The sequence below is a fragment of the Neofelis nebulosa genome, chromosome 11 (assembly GCF_028018385.1).
Source record: "Neofelis nebulosa isolate mNeoNeb1 chromosome 11, mNeoNeb1.pri, whole genome shotgun sequence".
NCBI classification, from domain to species: Eukaryota; Metazoa; Chordata; class Mammalia; order Carnivora; family Felidae; genus Neofelis; species Neofelis nebulosa.
In genome coordinates, this window is record NC_080792.1 from 27434407 (window position 1) to 27459250 (window position 24844).

A 24844-nucleotide genomic window follows, 5' to 3' on the forward strand; every position below is an offset into this window, starting at 1 on the left:
CTTTGATGTAAGCAAAACAGAGGAGGTATCAAGGTCAAGTCCAGAAGAGTCCTCACTCTCGTGATCCCTCCCTACATCTTAATTTCCAAATTCCTGCCATTCACTGTTTTATTTTCTGGTCACTGAGGAAATCTTCAGGTAACTATTTTTGCTCTTGTGTATTAGTCCTGTGAGCATTTTCTTTCTTTAGGTCACGTAATTAAGGATTTACACGAAGTGTCAAAACCATCCCACACCAGTGTCTCGTAGGCCCTGCTCCCCCTTCCCCTGGCTGGCCTCTGTAGCTTGTCCCTTCTTTTCTGACTGCCAGTTGGTTGTGATCAGCCTATCACAGAGGCACCCAATTAGCTTAGAGAAGCCAGCAGCGTGACATAATCAGATTGAAAATGTATAACCAGTAAAGCAGCTATGTCCAGTGCAGGGAAACGGGCCCATCTGCGCTGTTCATCTCTGGCCAGAAAAAATCCCAGGTGAGCCCACTGTTGTAAAAGTAGACAAAACAGCTGGCTCCCTTGATAAACTTGAACTCCATGCATGTGAACAACAACCTGGTGTTGAAAATTATCATAAAGATTTTAACCTCTTCGATTAGAAGGGCTTCTTGTGGATAGTCTTGAGCAGTTTTGTTTCTCAGTGAGTAGCACACGGTAGACGCTCAGGATACGTTTGCCCAGCGGTTTGTTAGTAAAGGTCTGTGGCTGGTCTTGCACAAAATTGATTTGTTTAGCATGTAAAACAATCACCTAGAAAGGACAGGGCCAGTCTTTATCTAACATCATCAAAACGGCTTCCTGTATTCTCTCTCCATTCGTCATTTATCCACCCAGGAGAGCACCGAGTGCCACAGTGAATGCGGCAGGCTCGAGTGACATGGCCAGCTTCACGCCCTTGGCCCACATTATCGAGCACGTGTTGTATGCCAGACACAACTTGAGGTGCTGGAACTCTCACACCTGTGTAAGCCACTGTGTCCATTTGTACTTTGTAGACACCCCACTTGCAGGGCCAGACCGCAGAAGCATTCTGCAAGCGCTTATCTCCATGGTTGAGAAACTTGACTTTCACATATTTGCCCTTAGCCTCTGGATCCAGGAAGTAGGTGGTATGAGCAGTAGTCGGTCATTGACTCATGGATGAGACCAAGTAGAAACATGGCAAGAGTTTATACTTCATGGAACTTAAGCTTGAGAAAAAACTAGCAGCAGAATTTTCTGTGTGGCCCATGCTGTGAACAGGTGCCTTGAGGACACTAAGGTGAGTGAGGTAGATCTTCATTACCTCTGTACATTTGATGCTGCCTCTGTTCTGTAAGAATTCACAGTAAGACAAGGCAGGAAGCGTCTTCACCGTGCAGAGGTGCGGAACAAGGGATCTTTCGGCTTTGTGTTTGCTGGGCAAATCCTCTTGAAGAGGTAGTTGTAGAAAATGGCAGGAATTGTAGAAAACGGTGGGTCTGTTGTTAGGGGAGCTGGATTTATGGAAAATTGCCCGGAAGGTGCCGAAGGATGAATGGCAGAGATCACAGAAAAAGGGATGAGAGAACAAAGAGAAGGGGGACGTGTGGAGGCAACAAGGCAGCCAGTGTGGCTACAGGACACTTGGCCTTGTCTCCAGGGCCTCAGCTGAAGCAGTGTTCTGCATTTCCTTCCTTCCTTCCTTCTTATTTTTAAGGAAAAAAAAAATGTGGCATGCTCACCACGTGCTGGTTGCTGTGCTCAGTGCTGGGAATGAACTCACTGGGGAATGTAACACACATGGCCCCTGCTGTCAGAGAACTCCGTCTTAGGAGTGATACAGACATTAAACAGATAAATGTATAATTCAACTTGTAAATATTGTGGAGGCAAGGAACAAGGTGCGGAGAGAGAACAACAAGGAGGAGGTCTAACTGGGATGGGAATATGGAGTTTGACCTGAAGCATCAGGGAGACAGCCAGGTGAGAAGAGTGTTCCAGGCAGAGGGGATGGCAGGTGTGAAGGTCCTCAGAGAGCCAGGTCCAGTCTAGGACTGCAGTCTTGTGAAAGCAGCACATGCTAAGGTCAGAGGGATGCCGGAGCCATATGACAAAGGGCCTGGTGGGCAGCAGTAGGGATTTGGGTTCTTCCTGAAGGGCATTTGGGACCCATTAAGGGTGTTTAAAGAGGGACCGTGCATCATCTGGTTGACATTTGTAAAAGTTCTGTGACCACTGTGTGGAAGGTTCCTCTCCTTGTAAGGCTGTTCAGTTGTGTGTCCTGCATTCCAGAGCCGGAGGGACGGGGAGACACAGGCAGTGTACCTGCCCCGCGGTGCCCTGCTGGGCAGACCATCCGGCCTGGCCCAGGCCTGTGCATATCTGTCACTTTTCATTCCCACCCCTGGGCATTCATTTGTCAGGCTCACAGGGTCCCTGTGTGGCAGGAGCACAGGCCATTTCCAGTTATCCTCAGGAGCTGACAGGGCCTCTGCTCTGTGGTGTCCTGGCTTCCAGTGAAAAGCATTGATTCCACCATCATCCCTTTCTTTAGGGCTAGTGGGGAAGAAAATGATTTTACCAGCTGTGGAGATCTGAAGGAAACCTTAGCCGCCAGGTGACCCAGGCCCTTTGAGTGTCCATTGTGAAAGACCAGAGTCCTGGGAAAATGTTGGATGTGATATTTCTTTGAATCGCCTCATTGCGTCTGACATTTCAGTAGGAGATGCTTTGGGAGATGTGGAGCCCGATTCTCTAGTACTTGCCACGGTGGTCCATGGCCGCCCAGATGCTCATGGGATGTGATTAACATGGCCTCCTAACAGTAGCCTTTGCTCACTGGCTTTACTTTCATTTCAGGGAAATATCGAGCAGCAGATGAAGAAAAAATTAATCCACCTCCTTACTTAACTTGTGAGAGCTTCCCTCATGCTGTGGACCACATCCTGCAGCATCTACTGTGATCCTTTATGTGAATCAGAAGCAACTCTGGAATGAATCCCTCCCCAGCTCCACGCCCGCATAGATAGACATGGACCAACCCTCCTCTATTGTGCATTAATTAGAAAGAAAGGTATTGAATTGCAGCCAGCCACTGAGCCTTGCTTATCCCTTTTGTTTTATTTTGTAAAAGAAGATGAGACCCAGAGAAAGGGAAAGCTGAGATTTTATGTCATTCCTTTTAAAATATTCATCAGGCTAGGCAGGGCTGGGAGGGGGACTCTCCTGCAGGGAGTCGTGTTCTCTGCTGTCTCCTCACTGGCACATTGGGAGGGGGGAGTGTTCAGATTGTGAATAAAAGTGAATGGCATTTTTAAAATTATAAAATAGTGTGTCAAAAAGTGTGTCGGGCTATAGTTTTAACATTGAGCTCAGCTGTGAAATTCATCAGAAGTGCCAAGTGGAGTACAAGTCAGAAGAAGCAAAATAAATTGTCCTTTAGCCCAAGTGATCAAGTGAATTTGCTTTAACGGATGTTGAAAACTAGATTATCTCCTGTATTATTCCCAGCACGGGTGACTTCTTTTTCTCTTCATTAGCCAGAGATGACTAATTTAAATTTAGAACCTGATTTTAATTTAAAATAATATTTCCATTAATAACCTATTCATTGCAGATACCTATTATACTGTGTAACAGTTGTTTTGGAAATTTTATGTAAAATTAAAACTATCAGTATTTTACAGATGTTTTAATTAGACATTGTTATTAACAGGAACAGTGCAGAAACTAAAATCAAGCCTTTAATGTCTTATAGACCATGCATTTTTGAAGTTAGTGTCCACCAGGGTCCTATTAACTGTACATTTGCAAGATTTCATTATTTTTGCCTCTGACACTATGGGAAAAATCTTTTAGAAGCTATTGGGACAGATTCAAGCTTTTATGTACTTGGTTACTACAGCTGTAAAATGAAATCTCGTCTTGTAGCATGGATTATTCTTTTCATGTTAAGCCCACCAAAATGAAGGGGACTAAGTAGGTAATGATTTTCCTAGTGCATTTGCATACTGTGATAATCCTGGGCCTTTGCAATTGTTTTACAGGGCTCTTGGGCATTGAATTATTAGCATGTAATTGTACATCATTGTGGTGTTCACCTTATTGAAGCACACACTGATGTTAATGAGTTTCGGGCTTTGATGCTTGTTTAGAGATCAGCTTGGTCTTCGATGGGAGGGAGCAAAGCTAAATAAATGGCAGCTCCCTCTCCTTTCGGTGGTTTGGCGATCACTCTGTTCTTGTTTCTGCAGATGCCCCGACCTAGTACTTAAACGTCCTAGAGTGCAAAGCACATGTGCTGGGCCTGCCGCCCCAGATCGGAGGCGTGAGTGGAATGGCCAGGAGCAGAGGTTCGGGGGCCTAGCCAGCAGTTAACGAGCTGGGTCCGTGGGCAAGTCACCTAGACTTGTCTGTGAAGTGGAGACAGTGCCAGCACCCACCACTTAGGCTTGTTGTGGGGGTGAAACGCCTGACCGGTGTATCAAGTAGAATCGGACAGATGCTGAGTGCTGTGTGGTTTCGGCGCTGACGATGATGCAGGTGTAGCAGGACTGTCCACACCGGGTAATCTGGTAAGGGTTGATAGAATTCACCTCTACAGTTGGTTCAATGGGGAAAGTCTTCCTGAGGATTCAAAAAGAGAGAGACATTCTATTCTGTCTAAACCACACGCGCAGAGGCACAGAGAGAGCCGCTCAGCAGCAGGTAGAGTGTGCTGCCCGGTACCTGGGGGATGTGCTGTATTCAACCTTGGCCTGTTACCTGGGTCCCTGGGTGAGTGATTCGTTGACCCAGGCACCATCGAGTGTTTGCTGGGTGCTACGTGCTAAGTGCCGTGCTAGGAAATAATCACGTGTATAAGACAAGGCTTTTGCCCTGAGGAAACTTCCTCGTGGAGGAGCTAGGGAGAACATACAAGACCTTGTTCGGACTCCAGTGGCCCTCCTCTCTGATGTCCGCCTGACTGCAGGTGGAATGAGGCATTCCCTCCTCCTTGCCCTCATACCACTTGTTAGATTATATGTTGGTCCTCACATGTCCCTTCTGCCCACCAGACAGGACTGGGTCTCATTCTTTATTGTATCTCCTGCAACACAGGCACTCAGATGGTTACGGAACCAGTACAAACCAGCTGTAAATATTATAGGAATTTAATGTTGGGACATATAGCTATGAGTAGAGAGGAGAAAATAAGTCTCATTTTAGACTCATTGCCTATAGGGGAGGTCCCATCAGACACTTGGAAATAGTGGATCTGATGCTCTGGAGACAGACTAGAGCTAAAGCAAAGAAGTAGACATCACTGATGGGTCAGGGATCAAACAGAATGACAGGAATGGATAAGACCATGTGAGCATAAGGCCCCCAGCCAAGAGAAATGGCTTCCTTCTTCCATTCTAGTTTGGCCGTATAGGCCATTAAAATCTTTGTTTGATGTTTTATTTATTTAACAAACATTATATAGGGTTTGTTGACTGACCTGTCCATAGGGAGGTTCGTGAGGATAAATAAAAATCTTATTTTAGACCTGGGTTACTGTAAACATTCCCAGCACAGCGGGGTGGTCTGCCTTGGAGGAGATGTAATAACTGACGTATCTAAAAGACCTCTTTTTCCAGCCATCCCATTTAAAGAGCTACCCCATGGTATATGACCTCAGAGACAGTGTTTGCATCAGCTTTACTGTAATCCTCTCCTAGGCCCATTTGGGGACTGGAAAAGGTAGTAGAGAACACCCACTGTCAGGGGAGGATTACTGAGCTTCTGCTGTCAGCCAGGTGCATGCTGGGTGTGGAAGAGGGCAGAGCAGTCTGGTGGTGGACACGGACAGCTGCCCCACTACCTCTCTCCATACCTCCAGAATCAGCTGGTCTCACCATAGCTCTTCCTGCCCACCATTGTACATCTGTCAGAGCCACCAAACACCTGTAGCCCTGAATGTCAGGAACGCCCTTGGAAGGATAGTGCCATCACCTCACCCTTAACCCCACATTCAAAAATTGTTGTACCGCGTTAGACCCGAAAGTCACCACACCTTACACGGGTTGTGTTCATTTAGTTTGCACTCAGTGGTTGTTCGCGTAGCATGGAACTGAAATCCTTGGGCACTTACAGTAAAGAATTTTTAAAACTGCACTCATCTATTTCACTGAAATACCCTGCCTTAAAGGGATAAAAAAAAAAAATCCCTTTTTAATATTGGCAGTTGCTTGCATAAACCCATGTTTGCATTATCAGTTTCCTTTGACTTGTCATAAAAACTCTTCTTCAGCACAAACACATAGGACCTTTGCTGACTTTCTGTTATGTCAGCCATCAAGGCCTAGTACCCCAAAGCATGCTCTCTTTAAGGGACAACCAGAGCAAGCACGAGAGCACCAGAAATCCATTTATCGTTTACATTATGTGTTAAAATCAAACAATTTTAAATACCTTTTGTCAGTGCTTACCTTCATGTCCTACACATCTCAACTTCTCTTTGGTTAATGTGCCTGAGGAAACCAAATTATTAAATGCCAACTGTGGATAAAGTACAAAGGAAGACAGAGTAGAATGTAGCTCCCAATTCCTAAGATGCATGTCTTCTAGTTGGGAAACGGAAGCATATAAAAATACATTGAACTGTCCCAAGGGCTGTGACAAGTTCAAGATAGTTTGTAGAAGTCCTCTTGTAGAAGAGGTCATGTGCAGTGAGCTAAGTGCCTTGGGACAGTAATCACAGCTTCTAGCCTGTAAAGCAGATACAGTGCTCATTTTAAAGAACATTTTGTTCATTCAATAACAGTGAAAAAAGTACCACAACCATAGGGCTAACACAATAAAACCTACACACCTACTTAATACAATAGATCTATGGCTAAGTGAAGAAGAAGAAGAGGGAGGGAGTAATTTTAGATAAGTAGAGCCCATCTGGGAAGGCTTCTGATGGTGACCCGAATGAAATGTGGGGACAAGCCGTGAATTCTAAAGGTAGATCGTTAACCTTAGTTGCTGACATCTGAAGATCAGGGGATCTCAAATGCAGATCGATGACCACCGGTTTTCCTAGGAAGATTGGAAGACGTGGCAATGTTGGGTCCAGATTTCTGGGTTCAGTGGGAGCTGCACCATTGATGTGTCATTCACATAGTCTCACTCTCTCCATTACAGTTCCCACCTCTTCCTTATCTTCCACCCAGCTTACTTTACCCATATGTTATTGTGTTCTCAGTTCCTATAGGCATTGTGACTTCTGCGTTGGGAGAAAATACCACATGTTGGATTAAGTTAAATTTTCCTCCCAGGCCAGGCTCCTATATCCTTATAAACTTGGATACACTTCTAATCTACTTTTGAAATAATAAGAGACTCTAAACATAAATTAGTCGTGTGTCTTAGTTGGTCTCTCTATCTCAGAGCCCCACTAAAAATGAAAGTTAAGGGATAAGGAAGGTATAAACTCACAAGGACAGCCCAGAAGAAGAGATACCAGTGGATGAGAGGGTATAGTAATTTGAAGGATGGAAAATAGATGGGTTGCTGATAACTAAAATCAGTGCAAAGAAAGACAATCAAAAGTCATCCTGTAGAACCTCAAAGATCCAAGGCTTGGAGACACTAGGTAGAGAGGAGATGAGGTGTGAGGGTTGAGAAGCAAGGAATTAGTTTGAAGCTGGTAAACAAAGTGATTGGAGCCCCAGGAAAGCCTCCCCACTCTGAGCATCCAGATGAGAACCCCAGCCATGCCAGGAGAATGGAAGTTTATCTCTGGAAGGGTGGACCAAGGAAAGTTAAGGCCTTAAGGATAGCGGGCTGGGTGTGGGGGTGAGCCAGGGTGAGCGACAGGGGACCAGGTACATCTCTGCTTATTCTATAATGGTTCCCTGGTTCTTTTCCCCTTACAACTCTAGGACCAGAGCATATGTGGATGGAATCAAAAGTTGATCTGATATGTGGCCATTTGGAAACAAATACTGCTAGGTATCTGATAAGACCAGACAGATAGGAGCATGTGTTGCAAAAAATCAAAATAAGTACTTCAAAAATGAAGCAAACGATAAAACAAGGCAGTTACTAATTCCCAAAAGACGAAACTCCACAAAAAAGGAAATGTAATTTTGATTCACTAGTTGGGCCTGCATGAACAGTATACAGTTCTCCTAGGAGTACTGATCACTGAGTTAACCTAAAATTACTACTATTTGGTGATGGTAGGGAAAGACATGTATTGGTAGGGACAGAGCGGGGTGATGAAAGAGCTACCTTTCACTTCCTCCAAAGCAAGAAGTCGTTGGATAGCATATAAAACTGATAAAGCCACTGAAATAAAAGTGTAACCTGAAAACACACACGCATGATTATTTAGAGACCAACTTTCCAAGGAAAAGAGGAGAGGAGGATTGAATACGATGGAGGTATTAATAAGCATGAACTTGGAGACGGAGGAAGGATGTAGAGGTGTGTCAAGTGCATGGTCCGCTGTTGTGGGGGGTGGTTGTGTGTATTTCCTGCGATGGATGGCAAAATCACACTTCCCCTGAATGGAGTAAGGGAAGAGCAGTGAGCTAAAAGGGGCCAAACATTGGCACAAAGCATGCTGTCCACAGGGGCGTCTCCTCCGCCCCCTTTACCTGTTCACTCTTAAGTCCACACACCCAAACCTATCTACTTCCCAACCACGACAAATCAGCAACAACACTTGAGGTCCCAACCAGTTGAGATTTTAGGAGATCAGAAAGAATGGTAGTGGCCACAAGCCAATGGACTAACAGCTGTAAGAAATGTCAGCTGACAGCCCGACAAGGAAGACAACCCGAAGCGTGGAAAGCAGATGCTGGAAATTCAGCAGTACAGCAGTCTGAGGCCATTTTGTTTAAAGACTTCTGCATCTGGGGTATCACTAGTGTTGCATCGTGTAAGACCTTCACGATCATTAAGAAGGTTAAGTTTCACATATACTAAGATCTTTTTGCTTATTTTTGATTCGTCACATATGGTATGTTTTCAGTTTGACTATATTTTCCATGAAATGACATTGTAAAAGGCATTTGAGAATATTCTGCCCAAAATAATCAGTACCCCCCCCCCCAAATGCTTGGTTTTTGTTTCAAATTAGGGTAAAGTCCTTTGGAATATTTAGCTATCCGAATGTCCCTTTTCCTGGAAGTTTTTCTTCAAAGGAGGAGTCTGCCTTGCAGGGATGAAGAAAATGAGGCAAGGAGGGGAAACGGAGGAAGGTGACTACCATAGGTAAGTTCTGGTTGGCAAGAGGGGTGGCGCCATGTCACTTAGTGGCAGCCATCAGGAGTTGGAAGTAGATGCCTCAGATCGTGAGATTCTGAGGGAGATGCTTCCAACTCTTTACAACCCCGTAAGGAGATGTGGAGAAGTCCAAGAGCAGGGGAGACTCAGGACGACTCCTCTAGAATCTTGGGTTCCCCATCCTAAGCTTTGGGTCCACTGAGGATGATCTGTGGCAATGGAAAGAGAAGGGCAGAGTACGTGGGACGTGAAATGTGATGAGTCCAAAGATGTTAGTTATTAGGCGCCAGAACTCAGAACACTCAGACTGGGTAGCTGGTGATGTCCGTGTGCAGTCACCGCTGCTATTAGCCTTAGGCTCAAGAGGCTCCCGTCCTAAAGTGGATCAGCAGCTTCTCTGGGTGGGAACTCGTCTGGTAGGGGGTTTGCTGCTGAAAAAACCGGTTGGGGTTGGGGCATCTGGATGGTTCAGTCGGCTGAGTGTCCGACTTGATTTCTGCTCGGGTCGTGATCTCATGGTTCATGAGCTCGAGCCCCATGTTGGGCTCTGGCCTGAGCACAGAGCCTGCTTGGGATTCTCTCTCTCCCTGTCTCTCTCTCTTTCCCTCTCTCGTTCTCTCTCTCCCTCTTTGCACCTCCCCTACACACCGTGTTTGTGTGCGCATTCTCTCTCTCTCTCTCTCTCTCTCTCTCTCTCTGTCTCTCAAAATAAATAAGCATTAAAAAGAAATACTCATTGGGGTCAGAGTTAGGGAGAACAGACGAGATTCAGGATGTTGTCAGAGGAAACAGACTGTACATTTCCTGCACCCATTCTTAACCACCCTTGAGCCCATCTGCTGGTCAGATGGTCCGTCAAGCTTAGCTTCTAATTGGCTCCCCAGCTCAGAGCCGCTCTGTACGTTCCAACACAACTTCCCAAGCTACATCTTTGTCTTCAAAATGAAAATACCAATTCGCAAACAAGGAACACTAAGAAATTGTACAGAGTCCACCTGTGAGAAAAGTCTCCACTGCGTGACTAATCGCAAATACACCTGTAATTGAAATCTCCAACATACTGCTGGCATCAGTCATGAAAAATTGACAAAAATATATCCTAGTTCCAAAATAGTACGGTTGTTCAAAGTAATTCGGTCTTCAAGAATAAGTTTTTCTATTCCAATCATTATGTTCTTCTCCCGCTTACACTAATAAATCAGGAAGCCTCTTTGGTTGTCTTTGTGGCCGGGTCGGGATAAATGTGATTTCATACGGACTCGAACTCACTTTGCCAGGCTGAGTATCTCTGAGTCAGATTCTTTGCTGAAGGCTTGGTGTGAGCTAGCACATCTAAGAAGTCGGCAGTGGTCACCGTATCCAGCTCGATTCCAGGTAAATTGCTGCTCTCTAGATAAAAACACAGCAGTAACAGTACAGCGTATGACCTTAAGGTGATCAGTGCTCTTGAGATGCTAATAGACCTTTTTTCAAGACAATGCATAATGCAGCACGCCTAATGGTTACTGCAGCAAAAGGCAAACCTAAAGAGAGCTGGGGAAGAAATTCTTTAATGTGCGACTCGGCTCCTGCAGCCCAGAGAAAAAATATGACTTAAATGTATCACTATCAAAGTAGTGTTTAATAGTTATATAGTGCTACAGATGGATCCAGCCCAGCATCATAGTTTGCCAGAGAAATAAAAGCCCCAGCCCTAAGGAGTTTATTATCTGGGGCAAAGTTGATCCAAAAGAACACCAGAGGAGAAACGAGTTGAGTACATGAAGGGCAATTTGACCAAAGAATGTTTGCAGGTGCCAAGAGCCACCGAGAACAGGAGCAAGGCTCCATCTGCTGGTGAAAGCTGGATTTTTTTAAACAATTTTTTCTCCCAGATCACCTTTGCTGTGATCCCAACCGTACCTGACTGGTGATTTTCAAGTGCACTGAAGATCTTCCTCACAGGCCGCATGGCTGCTTCTCTGCAGACAAGCTTAATGTCTGAGCCCGAGTAGCCCTCAGTCTCCTGAAATAGCCGCAAACCAGCCATGGGTCAGCAGGCAGAACACTGGTGGCGATTACATTCAATAGGCAAGACCCGGTATCAGAGCCCCTGTTTGGAATCTGTTTTCTGTCCCCCACGAACATACACAGAGATGCCCAGATCTATAAAGCCTGGAGGGAGAGAAGCTGCTTATATGTTTGGGTAACCTGGGAAACGGGGCAGTTAACAACTTCCTAACACCATCCACTGCGTGCTCGAAAATGCCGGACTAGCCTGCCCATGATAACCTCATGGGCCCTTGTGCTCAAATCCAAGCATGATCAAACTTGGTAGATGCTTTTGTTCTGGTAAAAAAGATCATACCTGCCTTTGAGGAATCTGAGAACATCGTGTTCAAGTGTCCACTCAGGAGGCAGTGATACCAGTGACAGTGGGGGTAGCAGACATGTACCCCCATTTCCATTTGTAAAAGTTTTCTGTTTCATCAGCACAGTAATCCTTTGCGGCATATCGGTTACCCATTTTTCAGAAGAAGAAACCGGCTTAGAGAGTAAGTGGTTTCCCTGAGGCCACATAGCTAATAAGGGGCAGGATCAGGAGTTGACCATTGATTCTCGGAGTTGAAACCCTATGCTGTTCCCACGACATCACACTGTTTCTCTTTGCTTGAATGTTTCCAAGGGACAGAGAGCTTACTCTCATGAACAAGAGGTCCATTGCATTTCTGGGGCAGCGTGGGTCTTTTCTAAGTGACTCAAGGAATATGCCCCAAACAGCTCACGAGAAGACCCTGCCCAGAAGATTCGTGCGGCGGCTGCTTGGCCTGCAGATGCTCCCTCCAGGGCAGCTTACCTGGCTCAGCACGCCGTACTCCAGCTCTGTGCGCAGCTCCAGGGCTCTGCTCCTGCTCACAGGGGGCAGCCAGTGGTGGATCATGGCCTGCCTGGCCTCCCGGCAGGGGAGATCAACCAGAATCCTCTTCTCCAGGCGGCGTAACATGGCACAGTCGAGCTCCCTGAGATCACGTGGGAAACAGAGGGACCAGTTGGAGCAGTCAACTCACTTTATTTATTTATTTATTTATTTATTTTTTATTTATTTATTTATTTATTTAAATTTTAGAGAGTGCACGTGACTAGGGGAGAGGGGCAGAGGGAGAGAGAGAGAGAGAGAGAGAGAGAGAGAGAGAGAGAGAGAGAATCCCAAACAGGCCCCACACTCAGCATGAAACCCTACGAGGGCCTCAGTCCCATGACTCTGGGATCATGACCTGAGCTGAAATCAAGACTTGGACGCTTAACCGACTGAGCCACCCAGGCGCCCCTCAACTCACTTCTTAAGTGACAACTATATTGTAAGAGCAATGTAGCATTGTAGGAAGCAATTCTGCATTTTAACTGTTATTCTACATCTATACCTGAATGGATCGGACAATTATTCATGTCGTTTGGGCGAAAGAATTGGTTAAAAAAAAAGAAAATACATCCCTGAAATACCTCATGTAAAGGAGATAATTTTAGGTGGGGGAAAAAATCCAGCTAACAACTGAACTTGAAAATTCCCATTGTAGTTGTGCCATGAATTATTCAGTCTGATTCTGCCAGTGAGTTACTCCTGACAATAACTTGGGCACTCTGGGAAGTACATTAATTCTTCCCAAACTCTCCTACATTCTGGAGCGAACGACTGTCTCACTTCATTGCTCTGCTGAACTCAAAGAGCGTCCTTCCAGGGTGCTCAACGCAAATGTGGCCCTTTGAGTCCTTCACGCCTGCTCCTCCCAAAACACTGTCAGGCCAGGTTTATGCAATTTTGTGTTTGCAGGCCATTTCCCTAAATTTCTTTTTGTTTTGACTTTTTTTTTTAAGTTTATTTATTTATTTGGAGAAAGAGAGAATCCCAAGCAGTCTCTGCACTATTAGCACAGGGCCCAACGTGGGGCTTGATCTCATGAACCATGAGATCACGGCCTGAGCCAAAATCAAAAGTCAGATGCCCAACCAACAGTCATGCAGGTGCCCCACCCTAAACTTCTTAATATAAAATTTCCAAACAAATAGAAAAGTGGAATAAAACATGGGTATCCATATACCTTCCATCTTGATTCAACAACATTTAACATTTTGCCATATCTGCTTCATATCTATCCAGCCAAGTTATTTCAAAGTAGATTACATCATGATCCCCACCTCTAAATGCTTTCGCATGCATTTTCCCCAATAAGGACATTTTTTTTTTACATAGCTATAATATCATTATGACACCCAACAGAATTAACACATCACATAATATGTCTAGTGCTCATTCCATATTCAGATCTCTCCAGTGATCCCCAAAATATCTTCTAGAGCTTTTCCAACCAAAATCCAGTCAAGAATTATGCATTATTTGGTTAGCTCCCTTAAATCTCCTCTAATCTAATCCAGTCTTCTTGCCCTTGTTTTGGACCTTGCCTTGACCACAGTGAGGCTAGTTGTAGAATATCCCACATTCTGGACTCTGCTGATATTTTCCTCATCATAGCGTGTAACTGGTTGTCTGTTCCTTGTCTTCTAAGATGGAATTTAGGTCTAAAAGCTTAATTAGAATCAGGGTAATGATTTTGGGCTAGTGTATTTCACAGTTGTTATGTGTTCATATTCATTACTTTGGGATCCACATGTTTGTCGTGGTGTGGTGTTTAATTACTGGGATCACCTCGTGACCATAGACAGCTCCATTGTAAACATCTCTTCACAAGTAGTAAGAATTCTACGTACAATACTTTGGCACCAGGTGAATACCGTTTTCCCTATCCCCTTTCAACTAGTGGCCTTAGCATCTGCTAATGATCTTTGAATTGGTTATTTCACGAGAGTGGTGCAAAACAGTGATTAAAAATTTTTTTCATTCAAAATGTATTATTTGGCACTATTATGTAAAATTGAGCTTTCCCTCATTAATTGGGGCTCTTTGGTTACCTTGAATTACCATTCCTATTAACACATCATTTTGAGTGTGAATTTGTGAACTCTTTATATGTTAACATTTCAGGTTCCTAGAATTGAGGGAAACATCTATTTGATTTCCTAGGTATAAAAATTAGGAAATGCCTGCACGTTGTTCTGGTTTATCCATTAATAGAGAGTAACAGTGAAAGCATCATCACCAGATATTTCTCATTCATAAAAACACAGAATTTCCAGTGCATCTTCGCGTTCTTCTTACCTTCATCGTGAATCTCTGCCCTTTTAAATTGAAAAATGAAAATACCCTTTCAGGGAGCATATGTGAATCCTAACTTGGGGAGTGACCAGATTTCTTTAAAGATTCTGTCTTGCCTCTACCTGTTATTCCTCCAGTCCTGAGCTGAGAATCTATAGTCCGAGAGTGCTTTACCAGCAGTAACAATTACGTATTTCTTTTTTGTATTTGCTTTGTTCTTTATCAGCCTCACTCTGTTGAAATTCATTTTACGTCAGAAACTTAGCCCCTCTCCCCCCCCCCCCCACCCCCCAGCCATTCCCCCTCTCAAGGCCAACATTTCTATTTAAGGCACAGGGTCAAGGAAACTTTGAAAACTCTAGGAAATTGGTTTTTTGCATTTGAGATATTAATATAGGCTGTTGCTTCAGTCGTACTTACTAAGCGGTGGGCACTGGGTTCAGCATTGTACAGATACTAACTCTTTAGACTCTCACACAACCCTATGAGGTAGGTACTATTTTTTTTTTTAATTTTTTAACGTTTATTTATTTTTGAGAGAGAGAGAGACAAAGAGACAAAGTGTGATCAGGGGAGGGGCAGAGAGAGGAGAAGACACAGAATGCAAAGCAGGCTCCAGGCTCTGAGCCATCAGAGGGCTTTGACTCGGGGCTCCAACCCACAAACCGCAAGATCATGACCTAGAGCTGAAATCGGACACTTAACCGACTGAGCCACCCAGGCGCCCGGTAGGTACTATTTTTATATCCATTTTAAGATGAGGAGACTGAGGCACAGAGATTGAGTAGCTTGCTTGAGGTCAGAAAGCTAGTGAATGGTAGCAGTGGATTTGGACCCAAACAGTGAGACTCCAGAGTCTGTACCTAAGGGACTTGTCTGATGCCAGTATAGTAACAGCAAGTCGACTGCCAGCTCATGTCACGGTGAGATTTCAGAACCTTGGGAACAGAGAGAGGAGCATAAAAGTTTCCAGGGAGAAAAAAACAGGTTCCATATACAGGATCAGTAATAAGACTTCTCATCAGCAATGTGAGATACTAAAGGAAAATAGAGTAACTAACTAGAATTTAAATAAAAATTTGGAAAAAAATTAAAAAGTGTTTCTAAAAAAAATAGAGCAATGCCTTCAAACTTCTGAGGAAAAATACTTTCCAGTGTAGGAGTTTATATCTTGATCAATTAAGTTAGAGGATAGAATAAAGATGTTTTCAACACTAAAAGTGTTTAAAAGCCTACTTACCTTCCATTGCACCCTTTATCAGGAAAGTGCTGGAAGACCAAAGGGAGAGGGTAAACCAAACCAAAGGGCTACGTGGGATTCAAGAAACAGAAGGAAGTCTCCAGGATGATGAGGTGAGGTCCCAGGGTCTCCTGATCTACTGGGTACAGAGGATCATCAGGGCAGTGTGGTGTTGGCAAGAAGGTTCTGGCAGACATGTCTCCAAGAAGATGAAATTGATAGGAGAGCTGGCATGTTTGAACGAATCCACAGTGGATTCAGACAGCAGAGTGTGGTGGCCGAATTGGAGGAGCAGGTGAAGTGCATGGGAAAGGAAAGAAGGGGAGGGAGGGATAATTTAATAGGGGAGAAACCACGACATTCACATTTTAGGAATTCAGTTCAGCAACACTGACCATTTGACAAGTAAGTGTATTGTCGCTGCTAGGTCTCCGATACACAGAAATTAGTAAGACAGACTCCCTACTTATAAGTAACTAAAGGCAATACAAGGGAGCTTCTGGCCGTGGACTTCAAGGATGTTGGTCCTGTAAACTTCAAAGATAAACCTGGGACTTGAGATCAGACTAAAACCCAACAAGGAACAGAGACTACACTGAAGGAAATCACAGGGCTGGGGGTGATAAGCAGTTGCCGTATTTCTCTCAAGGCCTTTACTTGGACCAGCTGCCCCTTCTGCAAAGGCAGGGACTGCAGAAGGAAGGTTCTTTTGTACGGGTACCTTCTCCTGGGTCTCCCCATCCCATCTAGAGTGACTTCTGATTGAAAGGAAGACCAGAGCCCCAGAATGCCTTAGGAAAATGGAGTCACGCAGGAGGCGGGAAAACAATACCTCACTATAGATGTCTGTATTGATCAGCTAATGCCCTAAAGCAAGAGATTTACCTCAAAACTACTTGTGGGCACAAAATAAGTGCAACTCTCTGACAGCCAGGTCTGATGAATGCACTTTTAATGACATCAATAATAATATAATCATACAAGGGAGGAAACAAAGGACAAATGGAATGTACCCAGGAATTATTCTTTCTGCCAATATATTTATATGAAGAAATTTAACGTGTGGCAAGCAGAAAACACTCCCTTCAGCTCTTACATTTTGACTTTTGACTAGTTATTCTGTTCTCATGTCTCCTTTACTTGGATTATCTGGTACTTTCATCACCTCAGAAGGCCAAAGCAAACTGCAAGAGTGATGCGAGACACAGCAAAGCCTCACAGGCCTCAGACCCTGGCTGCTGGACTTCTGCTCACCGGCCTCCTAGACAGTTACCTGGGCTCCAAGGCCTTGCACCTGAGCACCCCAGCTTCTGTGCCAAACCTTCAGGGCCTTTCCCCGGCTCTTTGCTTTTTTTCCTCCCCTGGTAAACCGTGTGGTTCCTGGGACAGAGATCATTCCAAATTTTACAGAATTTGGAAACAGCCTAGTTCTTTTTCGCTCGTTCAATAGTTAAAACATACGAAGTTCAAACTATCTCAGCATGGTAGGAGGAAAGGAACCTTCAGTTCTGTAAGCAGTCTTTGCAGACCGTCCATGACCGACGTGGAGTGATCATGGCGGCCCGAAGGGCAGGGTAAGGATGCAGTATTCTGTAGTGGAGAATGGGGAGCCAGTGCATAAAGCATTAAAGGTTACTTTGCCTCCCTCCCAGAACCCCACATAAGCTGACTTGTATCTGCATTTCCCACTGGGGCCAAACTGGGCTGTTTGCTGTTCTCTGAATCCACCTTTTGCCATCCTACCTGAGCTGCTACTCAAGCTATTTTCTTCCACTTTGCCTACCAAGAGCCAAGTCATTTTTACAAGCCCAGTTCAAGTGTGCTCTATTCCATAAAGGCTTTTGCTTTTCTTTTAAATTTCTGTTATCAGGGGTGCCTGGGTGGCTCAGTTGGTTAAGCGTCCGACTTCAGTTCAGGTCATGATCTCATGGTTTGCGAGTTCGAGCCCCGCATCGGCCTCTGTGCTGACAGCTCCGAGCCTGGAGCCCGCTTCGGATTCTGTGTCTCCCTCTCTCTCTGCCCCTCCCCCACTCACACTCTGTCTCTCTCTCTCAAAAATGAATAAATGTTAATTTTCTGTTATCAGAAATTGCCTCTTCCCTATAAAATTCTATTTTACTTATTGTTTGTACCATTCACATAGTACTGGCTCTATCCCCGTCTCATTATTTGTGTTTATATCTCATTCATTGTCCCATCAGATAGCCAACTTCCAGAGTCCAACGATCATGGACCATATTTCTTCAATTCCCCATCCATCCATCATGCAGAATACACAAAATACATGCTCAATAAATACTATTTGGATGAATGCATGAACTCTTGGTGCAGGGCTACTGGCTTCATCTAAAATGATCTGCTTCCTTAAAGCCCAGCATTTATTTATGAAGGTCTATATGCTTTGTTGAAAATTAGCATTGCATAGTCATTTGTTCTAATTAATAGAGAAAATCAACATCAACTGGAGCAATGGGAATAAAATTTTCTATTTTCATCTCCAGTGAAAATAAGGGGGGGGCGCCTGGGTGGCGCAGTCGGTTAAGCGTCCGACTTCAGCCAGGTCACGATCTCGCGGTCCGTGAGTTCGAGCCCCGCGTCAGGCTCTGGGCTGATGGCTCGGAGCCTGGAGCCGGTTTCCGATTCTGTGTCTCCCTCTCTCTCTCTGCCCCTCCCCCGTTCATGCTCTGTCTCTCTCTGTCCCAAAAATAAATAAAAAACGTTGAAAAAAAAAAAAAAAAAAAGAAAATAAGGGAAACAATGATTTTGGGGGATGATTCATCCAACTCACTTGGCTGGGCAATGCTTTTGAAGATGAACTGAAAGATGTAGTCTCCATGTGGGGCCTCTTATCTCCAGAGACTCCGCTGCTCATTCTCAGGACTGAGCTCACAAGCCTGACACAAGAAGATCCAGTGGTAGAGTCTAGAGCAATTGTTTCAGTTTATGCGCTACTGACATTTGGGTTAAGAGCATCATTTCTTTATAATAAAGAATGAAAAGTATTCCTAATTACCACAATACCAATGAAGAAGATATATTCCCATTACTCTTGCCAACAAATATATTATCAATAATTGAGGGGGGGCAGAATGGGAAGATTCTGTTTCCAACAAAATGAAAAACTCTAGATATCCAGAAATCTCTTGTTATAAAGCCCCATTAAAAATGATGAATTAGGGGCGCCTGGGTGGCGCAGTCGGTTAAGCGTCCGACTTCAGCCAGGTCACGATCTCGCGGTCCGTGAGTTCGAGCCCCGCGTCAGGCTCTGGGCTGTTGGCTCGGAGCCTGGAGCCTGTTTCCAATTCTGTGTCTCCCTCTCTCTCTGCCCCTCCCCCGTTCATGCTCTGTCTCTCTCTGTCCCAAAAATAAATAAAAAACGTTGAAAAAAAAAATTAAAAAAAAAAAAATGATGAATTAGAGTCGCATGGGTGGCTCAGTCAGTTGGGTGTCTGACTTCAGCTCAGGTCATGATCTCACGGTTCCTGAGTTCAAGCCCCACATCGGGCTCCGCGCTGAAAGCTCAGAGCCTGGAGCCTGCTTCGGATTCTGTGTCTTCCTCTCTCTCTCTGTTCCTCCCCTGCTTGTACCCTGTCTCTCTCTCTCTCTCTCTCTCTCTCTCTCTCTGTCAAAAATAAATAAACATTAAAAATTTTTTTTTAAAAATGATGAATTATAGGAAACACTTTCTGAATACACAATGAATGAGCCCATAAGGAAGCAAGGCCAAATTCTTGAGGACCAAAAATGAAGAGGAAGCTGAAAATCAACACTGAGCAGTTGAAGTTGAAGCTGTGGCTTACTTGAGGTATTTGCCTCTTAGTTACAAAAAGGTTTAGATTTGAAAGTTTACACGTGGGATAACACAGAAGGCCTTGGCCCCATTCAAGATGGGAGGTGGAATCAAGGCCCATCACATAAAACAACGAGGGCACATCCTCTATGAAAGGGTGGGTTAGAAAAACATGCCCACTACTAAGGAAGGAACAGGAAATCTGCACATGAGGTAGGAAGAAGTCTGCCTATATAATTAAGAACTACAGACCTACCCTCGCTGGCGTGATCAAAGAAACCCAAAGCTGAGGAATTAGCTTCAAGTGGTCGAAAGCTTGACACAGTCAAATACAAATTTTCTCTGGAAGGGCACATGAAAGACCCACAGATTGAGTCCGCTTCGTTCGATGTAAGGTCACCATCCAACAGAATTAGACCCTACTGATCTGGAGCATAAAATAGATGTGTTTGAGATGTATGAAAAGATAAAAGGGAATCAACGAGAAGAGACTTTCACTTCTGGCCAAGATGGAATAGCCCATCCTCTTACAACCAAAAATCTCTGGATATGATACAGCAGACAAACACTGGGAAACACTGAACGGTGGAAAGAGGGAGGACAGGCTAGGCACTTCAGGACTTGAGGGATCACGTGGCAGTGGCTTCTCTGGGTTTTCTTTTTGCTTCTCGTATATCCCCGATGGGGTGCTGGAGAAGCCTGGGCCCCAACACTGCTAACGTGCACAGACAAAAGGCCATTTTCTTTTTCCAAGGGACCGTGAATAGGAGGTCTGTCAGGGCAGAAAACCTTTTTGATAATACCTGCCCTACTCCAGCCAAACACCAAAGAAAAAACTGCCCCCCCCCACCTAAGTGTGTCTGTGGGGCTGAGCTGGGAGCTGAGTCATGGTAGGAAGAGCATGGCTCAACAGGCTGATGCCATATTAAAACCCTCAAGAGAAAAGAAAAATCAAATAAATTATGGCCCACCCATATGGTGGAATTCTGTATGGGATTGGGTAGATTTTCAAAGTGGTCCACAATCTATGAAGTGAAAGAAAGAAGAAAAACAGGCCATCTAACAAAATAATATGCATCCATAGGATGATCACATTTTTAATTTTGTGCATGTGCGTATATCCTGTACACACACAAGACTCTGGAAAGATATCTTTCCAAGGTACAGTTACAGGGGACTATTCACTGAAGCAATACTGAGGCATATAAAATATTTTATAAATTTGTATTACTTTTCTGCATAGCCCAAACAGTAAAACTCCTTTCCTCCTTTGGGAAAAAAAAAAAAAAAATTCCCACAGAAAGCTACACAGGCAATAAATGATAACAAATAACCAAACCATTTTCACCAGATGGGTATATACAAAGATGATAATACTTGTGTCACAGTGGTAAAATTATGAGTACTTTTTCCCTAGCACTTAAATTTCCTATAAAACAGTTATATTAATTTTATAATTTGTAAAATTCGGTTTAAAAATTTTTTTTTTAATGTTCATTCATTTTGGAGAGACGGAGTGCAAAAGAGACAGAGACGGAGTGCAAGCAGGGGAGGGGCAGAAAGAGAGGGAGACACAGAATCCGAAGCAGGCTCCAGGCTCTGAGCTGTCAGCACAGAGCCCGACGCAGGGCTCAAACTCACGAGCCGTGAGATCATGACCTGAGCTGAAGTCGGAGGCTTAACCAACTGAGTAATTTATAAAATTTGGTTTTAAAACTATATTTCAGGTGCGCCTGGGTGACTCAGTCAGTTAAACGTCCAACTCTTGGTTTTGGCTCAGGTCATGATCTCACAGTTCATGAGATTGAGCCCCGCGTCAGGCTCTGCGCTGACAGCGTGGAGCCTGCTTGTGATTCTCTCTGTCCTTCTCTCTCTGCTCCTCCCCAGCTCACATGTGCGTACTCGCTCTCTCTCAAAATAAACTCAAAAATATATATAGTTCACGTGTCAGCCTGTGCCATTAAGAAGAAAAAGTAATGCCCAATAGGCCAGGTTGAAAAAGATTTGTGTCTGATGGAACCAAGCAAACTAAGGAAGGTGTGAATGGGACAAGGGCAAGGTTACTGCTAGCAATCTCCTGCTCAGTCAGTCCCATGCCTTCCCCATTGCACCTACCAAATCCTGCACCACACACTTCTTTCCTGCTTGTGTTGGAATCACTCATCAACCTCATGTGGAGGATCATGGACTTACTATTATTGCATGGGATAGTGATATTATGTATGGACAGAAGCAATTTCAAGCAAAACAATTTGACCACTGGTAGACACAAAAATACAATGAAAGATAAAAAGCCTGCAAGCATGACTGAATGCAGTTACAATGAAGGATGCAGTCATCAGATCAGAGTGAGTTCAGGCAAAGCACTGTTTCCCAGAGCATTCTCAAATGGAACACTGGCCTTGTAAGATGCCCCTTGAGGAAAGGACTCTTGGATCATATATGTGTGGAAAGTCCTGCTTTCTCATAGCTACTTTTGGAGAGTCACAACACCCAATGACATCTTAAAGACACTGAGTAGTCCTGTCATGGGGGAAACCAGTTGAACTGTCTGTAATTCAGTATCTCTTGAAATTATTAGATCACTAGATTCTTTTTTTTTGGGGGGGGGGGTGGATAATGCTGACCTGTGGCAGACCAGTCTCAGAGAAATGTTGATCCAGAGGGTAATGATAGTGAAGGCATGAGACTTTCCCCTGGAGCCTATGAAATGCGTGAAGATATTGTGGAAGGAACTGAGGTTCTGTATGCTGAGCTCTTCAATCACATGCACACACTTTAAAGAAATATCACGCCAGAGAGGAGGCAGTTCATACAGGAAGAAATCAGTTTACATAGGTAAGTTCTTGCACATCCCCAGTGCAATAATCTCTTGGATCTTATGCTTTCCTCTGAATATTAGGATTTGGGTTTGTTTGTTTTTAATCCAAAATTTGGTCATACCCACTGTTTGATTTTTAAGAGGGATAGTGAATTTTCTAGCCCTTCTGCAATGGTAAATAAGAGATGAATTTCATCATACCTCACACATAAAATTTTCACACCTTAGTTGTACAAACTATCATCAAGTTAACTAGACATCTAAAGATGGCATTTGCCTTAATGGCCCTGTTCAGTATTTTGTTTCCCTCTGGACTCTTCGGTCTGAGTTTGTGAATACCTAACAACTGAGGCGGGTGAAATTAGCCCCAATTGTGCTCACTAAATATTTCTTACGTGGCTGTTATTTTAATAATAATATTACAAATGCAACATTTGTTATTCTTCTCAATGCTTATTCACGTTGCTTATTCACTCATTGGCTTAGTGACACAGATGTACTATTATTTCTTGCTTCCTTCTTGTCCTATGAGAGTGTAGATGAGCGAAGGTGCTCCTCGGAGAAGAAGCACTGAATAAAAGATGGGGCACGCCATCTCACTGCAGAGAAGGGAGAAAATGACGAACCCTTTGGGACAGAATGTACTCCTCTAGGGAAAATGATAAGTTAGCGAGTAGTAAACAGTAGCCTAGTTCCCTGAAAGATGCTACAGATGAGCATTACCACTAACCAACCATGAAGAATTTCTTCTGGGATTTTAAGATTGGGTTTTTATATAGTTTGGTATGATTTAGTTATCTCCCCCAGAAGGACAGTGTGCTTTAATCAGACGATTTTATTCCCTCATGGAAGACCCTAAAGCCAAGATAAAGGTCTGTCCCAAAGCCTTGATAAAAATGCAGTATTTCCTCATAAACGGACCTGGGCAGTATGTAGCAAGGGACTTAAAAAACATCCTTATCCTTTTACACAGTAATCCTAATTCCAGAAATCTGCCCTAAGGAAATAACCAAATTTTGGTCAAAGATTTTGATTCAAGGAAGTTCATTTCAGTGTTATTTATAATAGAGAAAAAGTTGGGAGCATCATATATGCTCAATAGGAAAGGAATGATTAACTAAATTGTGGTATATTCACATGTGGGAATTTTGGACAGCCATTACAAAATCCAATTTTCAAGAATTATTTAATGACTTTGGAAATGTTCTCACTCTAATGGTAAGTAATGAAAGCAGGACACTAGTGGGAATACAAAATGTACAACCTCTATGGAGGGAAATTTGGCAATCTCTACTATAATTTCATGCACATTAACCCTTTGACCCAGCAATTCTATTTCCAGGAACCTATCCCAAAGATATACTGGCAAATACACAAAGTGGTATATGTGCACCATTACTCACTGTAACATTATTCATAATAGCAAGAATAGGAATAACCCGAATGCCCATCGTCAGGTGATTGGGGTAGATTATCAGAGGTACAGAATGGAACGTACACAGCTATAAAGGGAATAAGGAAGAACTTTATGTCCAGACTATTTGGTTAAGAAAAAGAAAATCAAGATACAGACCAATTTATACGATATGCCACCTTTTGTGTGTGTAAACCAAATTCACTTATTTTATGGTGTTAGAAAGAACAAACAAAAAACCTTATGAGTTCACCTGTGGGGCATGTGACAGTTGGTCTCTATATAATGCCTGTCACTTACTTCTGTTGAGTGAGTCTCAACTGGGGATAGTTTTGCCCCCCAGGGAACATTTGGCAATGTCTGAAGACAAATTTGGGCTGTTACAATGGGGAGTCATGCTACCGGCATCTAGTGAGGAAACCCCAGGGGTGCTGGGGGCCTCATACAATGCACAGGGCGGCGCCCTCAGCCAACAGTTACGTCAGTAACTGGCCCCAAATGTCAATAGTGCTGACGTTGAGACATCCCAAATTAGCACTTCCATCCTGGGCCACGTGTGTACCATTTTCCTCATCAAAATGTTGCTGTCCTGAGAGTATTGGTATTATTACAGAGAAACTCTGTTACACACACAAATACAAAATAGATCTATCTACATATTAGGATTAGGTGAATATTAATTGTATTAATGTTAAGAACTATGATTTTCCCAATTAGAGAAAAGCTATGGCTATAAAATCAAATAATTTCACTAAAACTCTTGTAATCTCACATTTGAATGAGCAATACTGGTATGGATTCATTATTTGCCCCTTTTCAAACCTGTGTATTTCCCTAGTTCTGCCCAGTCAAAAGGCCAAGAAGCAATGATAACCCAGTTAGCAAGGAGCACCCCTAATTGTGAGGTTTCAGTCTCTAAATATTATTTTTCCCATTAAAGGATATGATGAGCACAATTCAGAAAATTTAGACGTATTACAGGACAGTCTCCCTGGCAGCAATCAAGGCAGTGGTAACTAAGGGAAAAAAGGGGGGGGGGAGGGGGAGTCTGTTCTAGATTAAAGGAGACTTATGAGAACAACCAATTACAAAATGCAAACCTTGTTTGGATACCAGTTCAGCAAATCAATTCTAAAAAGACATTTTGGGTCAATATGGGAAATCTGAATATAAACTGGGTATTTGATGATATGG

General features: G+C 43.7%; 2 protein-coding genes and 1 long non-coding RNA gene across 4 annotated transcripts in view; 2 read left to right on the top strand and 1 right to left on the bottom strand.

The window, feature by feature from the left end:
- Positions 1-3871, top strand: part of HDHD2 (haloacid dehalogenase like hydrolase domain containing 2) — a 29338-nt gene extending 25467 nt beyond the window's left edge. Inside the window, exon 6 of the mRNA XM_058692198.1 lies at positions 2814-3871. Coding sequence (XP_058548181.1) covers positions 2814-2917 — 104 coding nt within the window. The 3' untranslated portion in view covers positions 2918-3871. The remainder of the gene's footprint in view (positions 1-2813) is intronic.
- A 6348-nt stretch (positions 3872-10219) lies between these two features.
- The window catches only part of KATNAL2 (katanin catalytic subunit A1 like 2), a 68428-nt gene continuing 53803 nt past the window's right edge, over positions 10220-24844 (bottom strand). For both annotated transcript variants that reach the window (XM_058692196.1, XM_058692197.1), the window contains exons 14-16: positions 12034-12196; positions 11100-11202; positions 10220-10586 (exon numbers count right to left, since the gene is read on the bottom strand). In XM_058692196.1, coding sequence (XP_058548179.1) covers positions 10447-10586; positions 11100-11202; positions 12034-12196 — 406 coding nt within the window. In that variant the 3' untranslated portion in view covers positions 10220-10446. The remainder of the gene's footprint in view (positions 10587-11099; positions 11203-12033; positions 12197-24844) is intronic.
- Positions 12359-24625, top strand: LOC131490122 (uncharacterized). Its single transcript, XR_009250953.1, has 3 exons — positions 12359-15738; positions 22052-22253; positions 22769-24625. It is a non-coding gene; the product is annotated as an uncharacterized LOC131490122 (long non-coding RNA).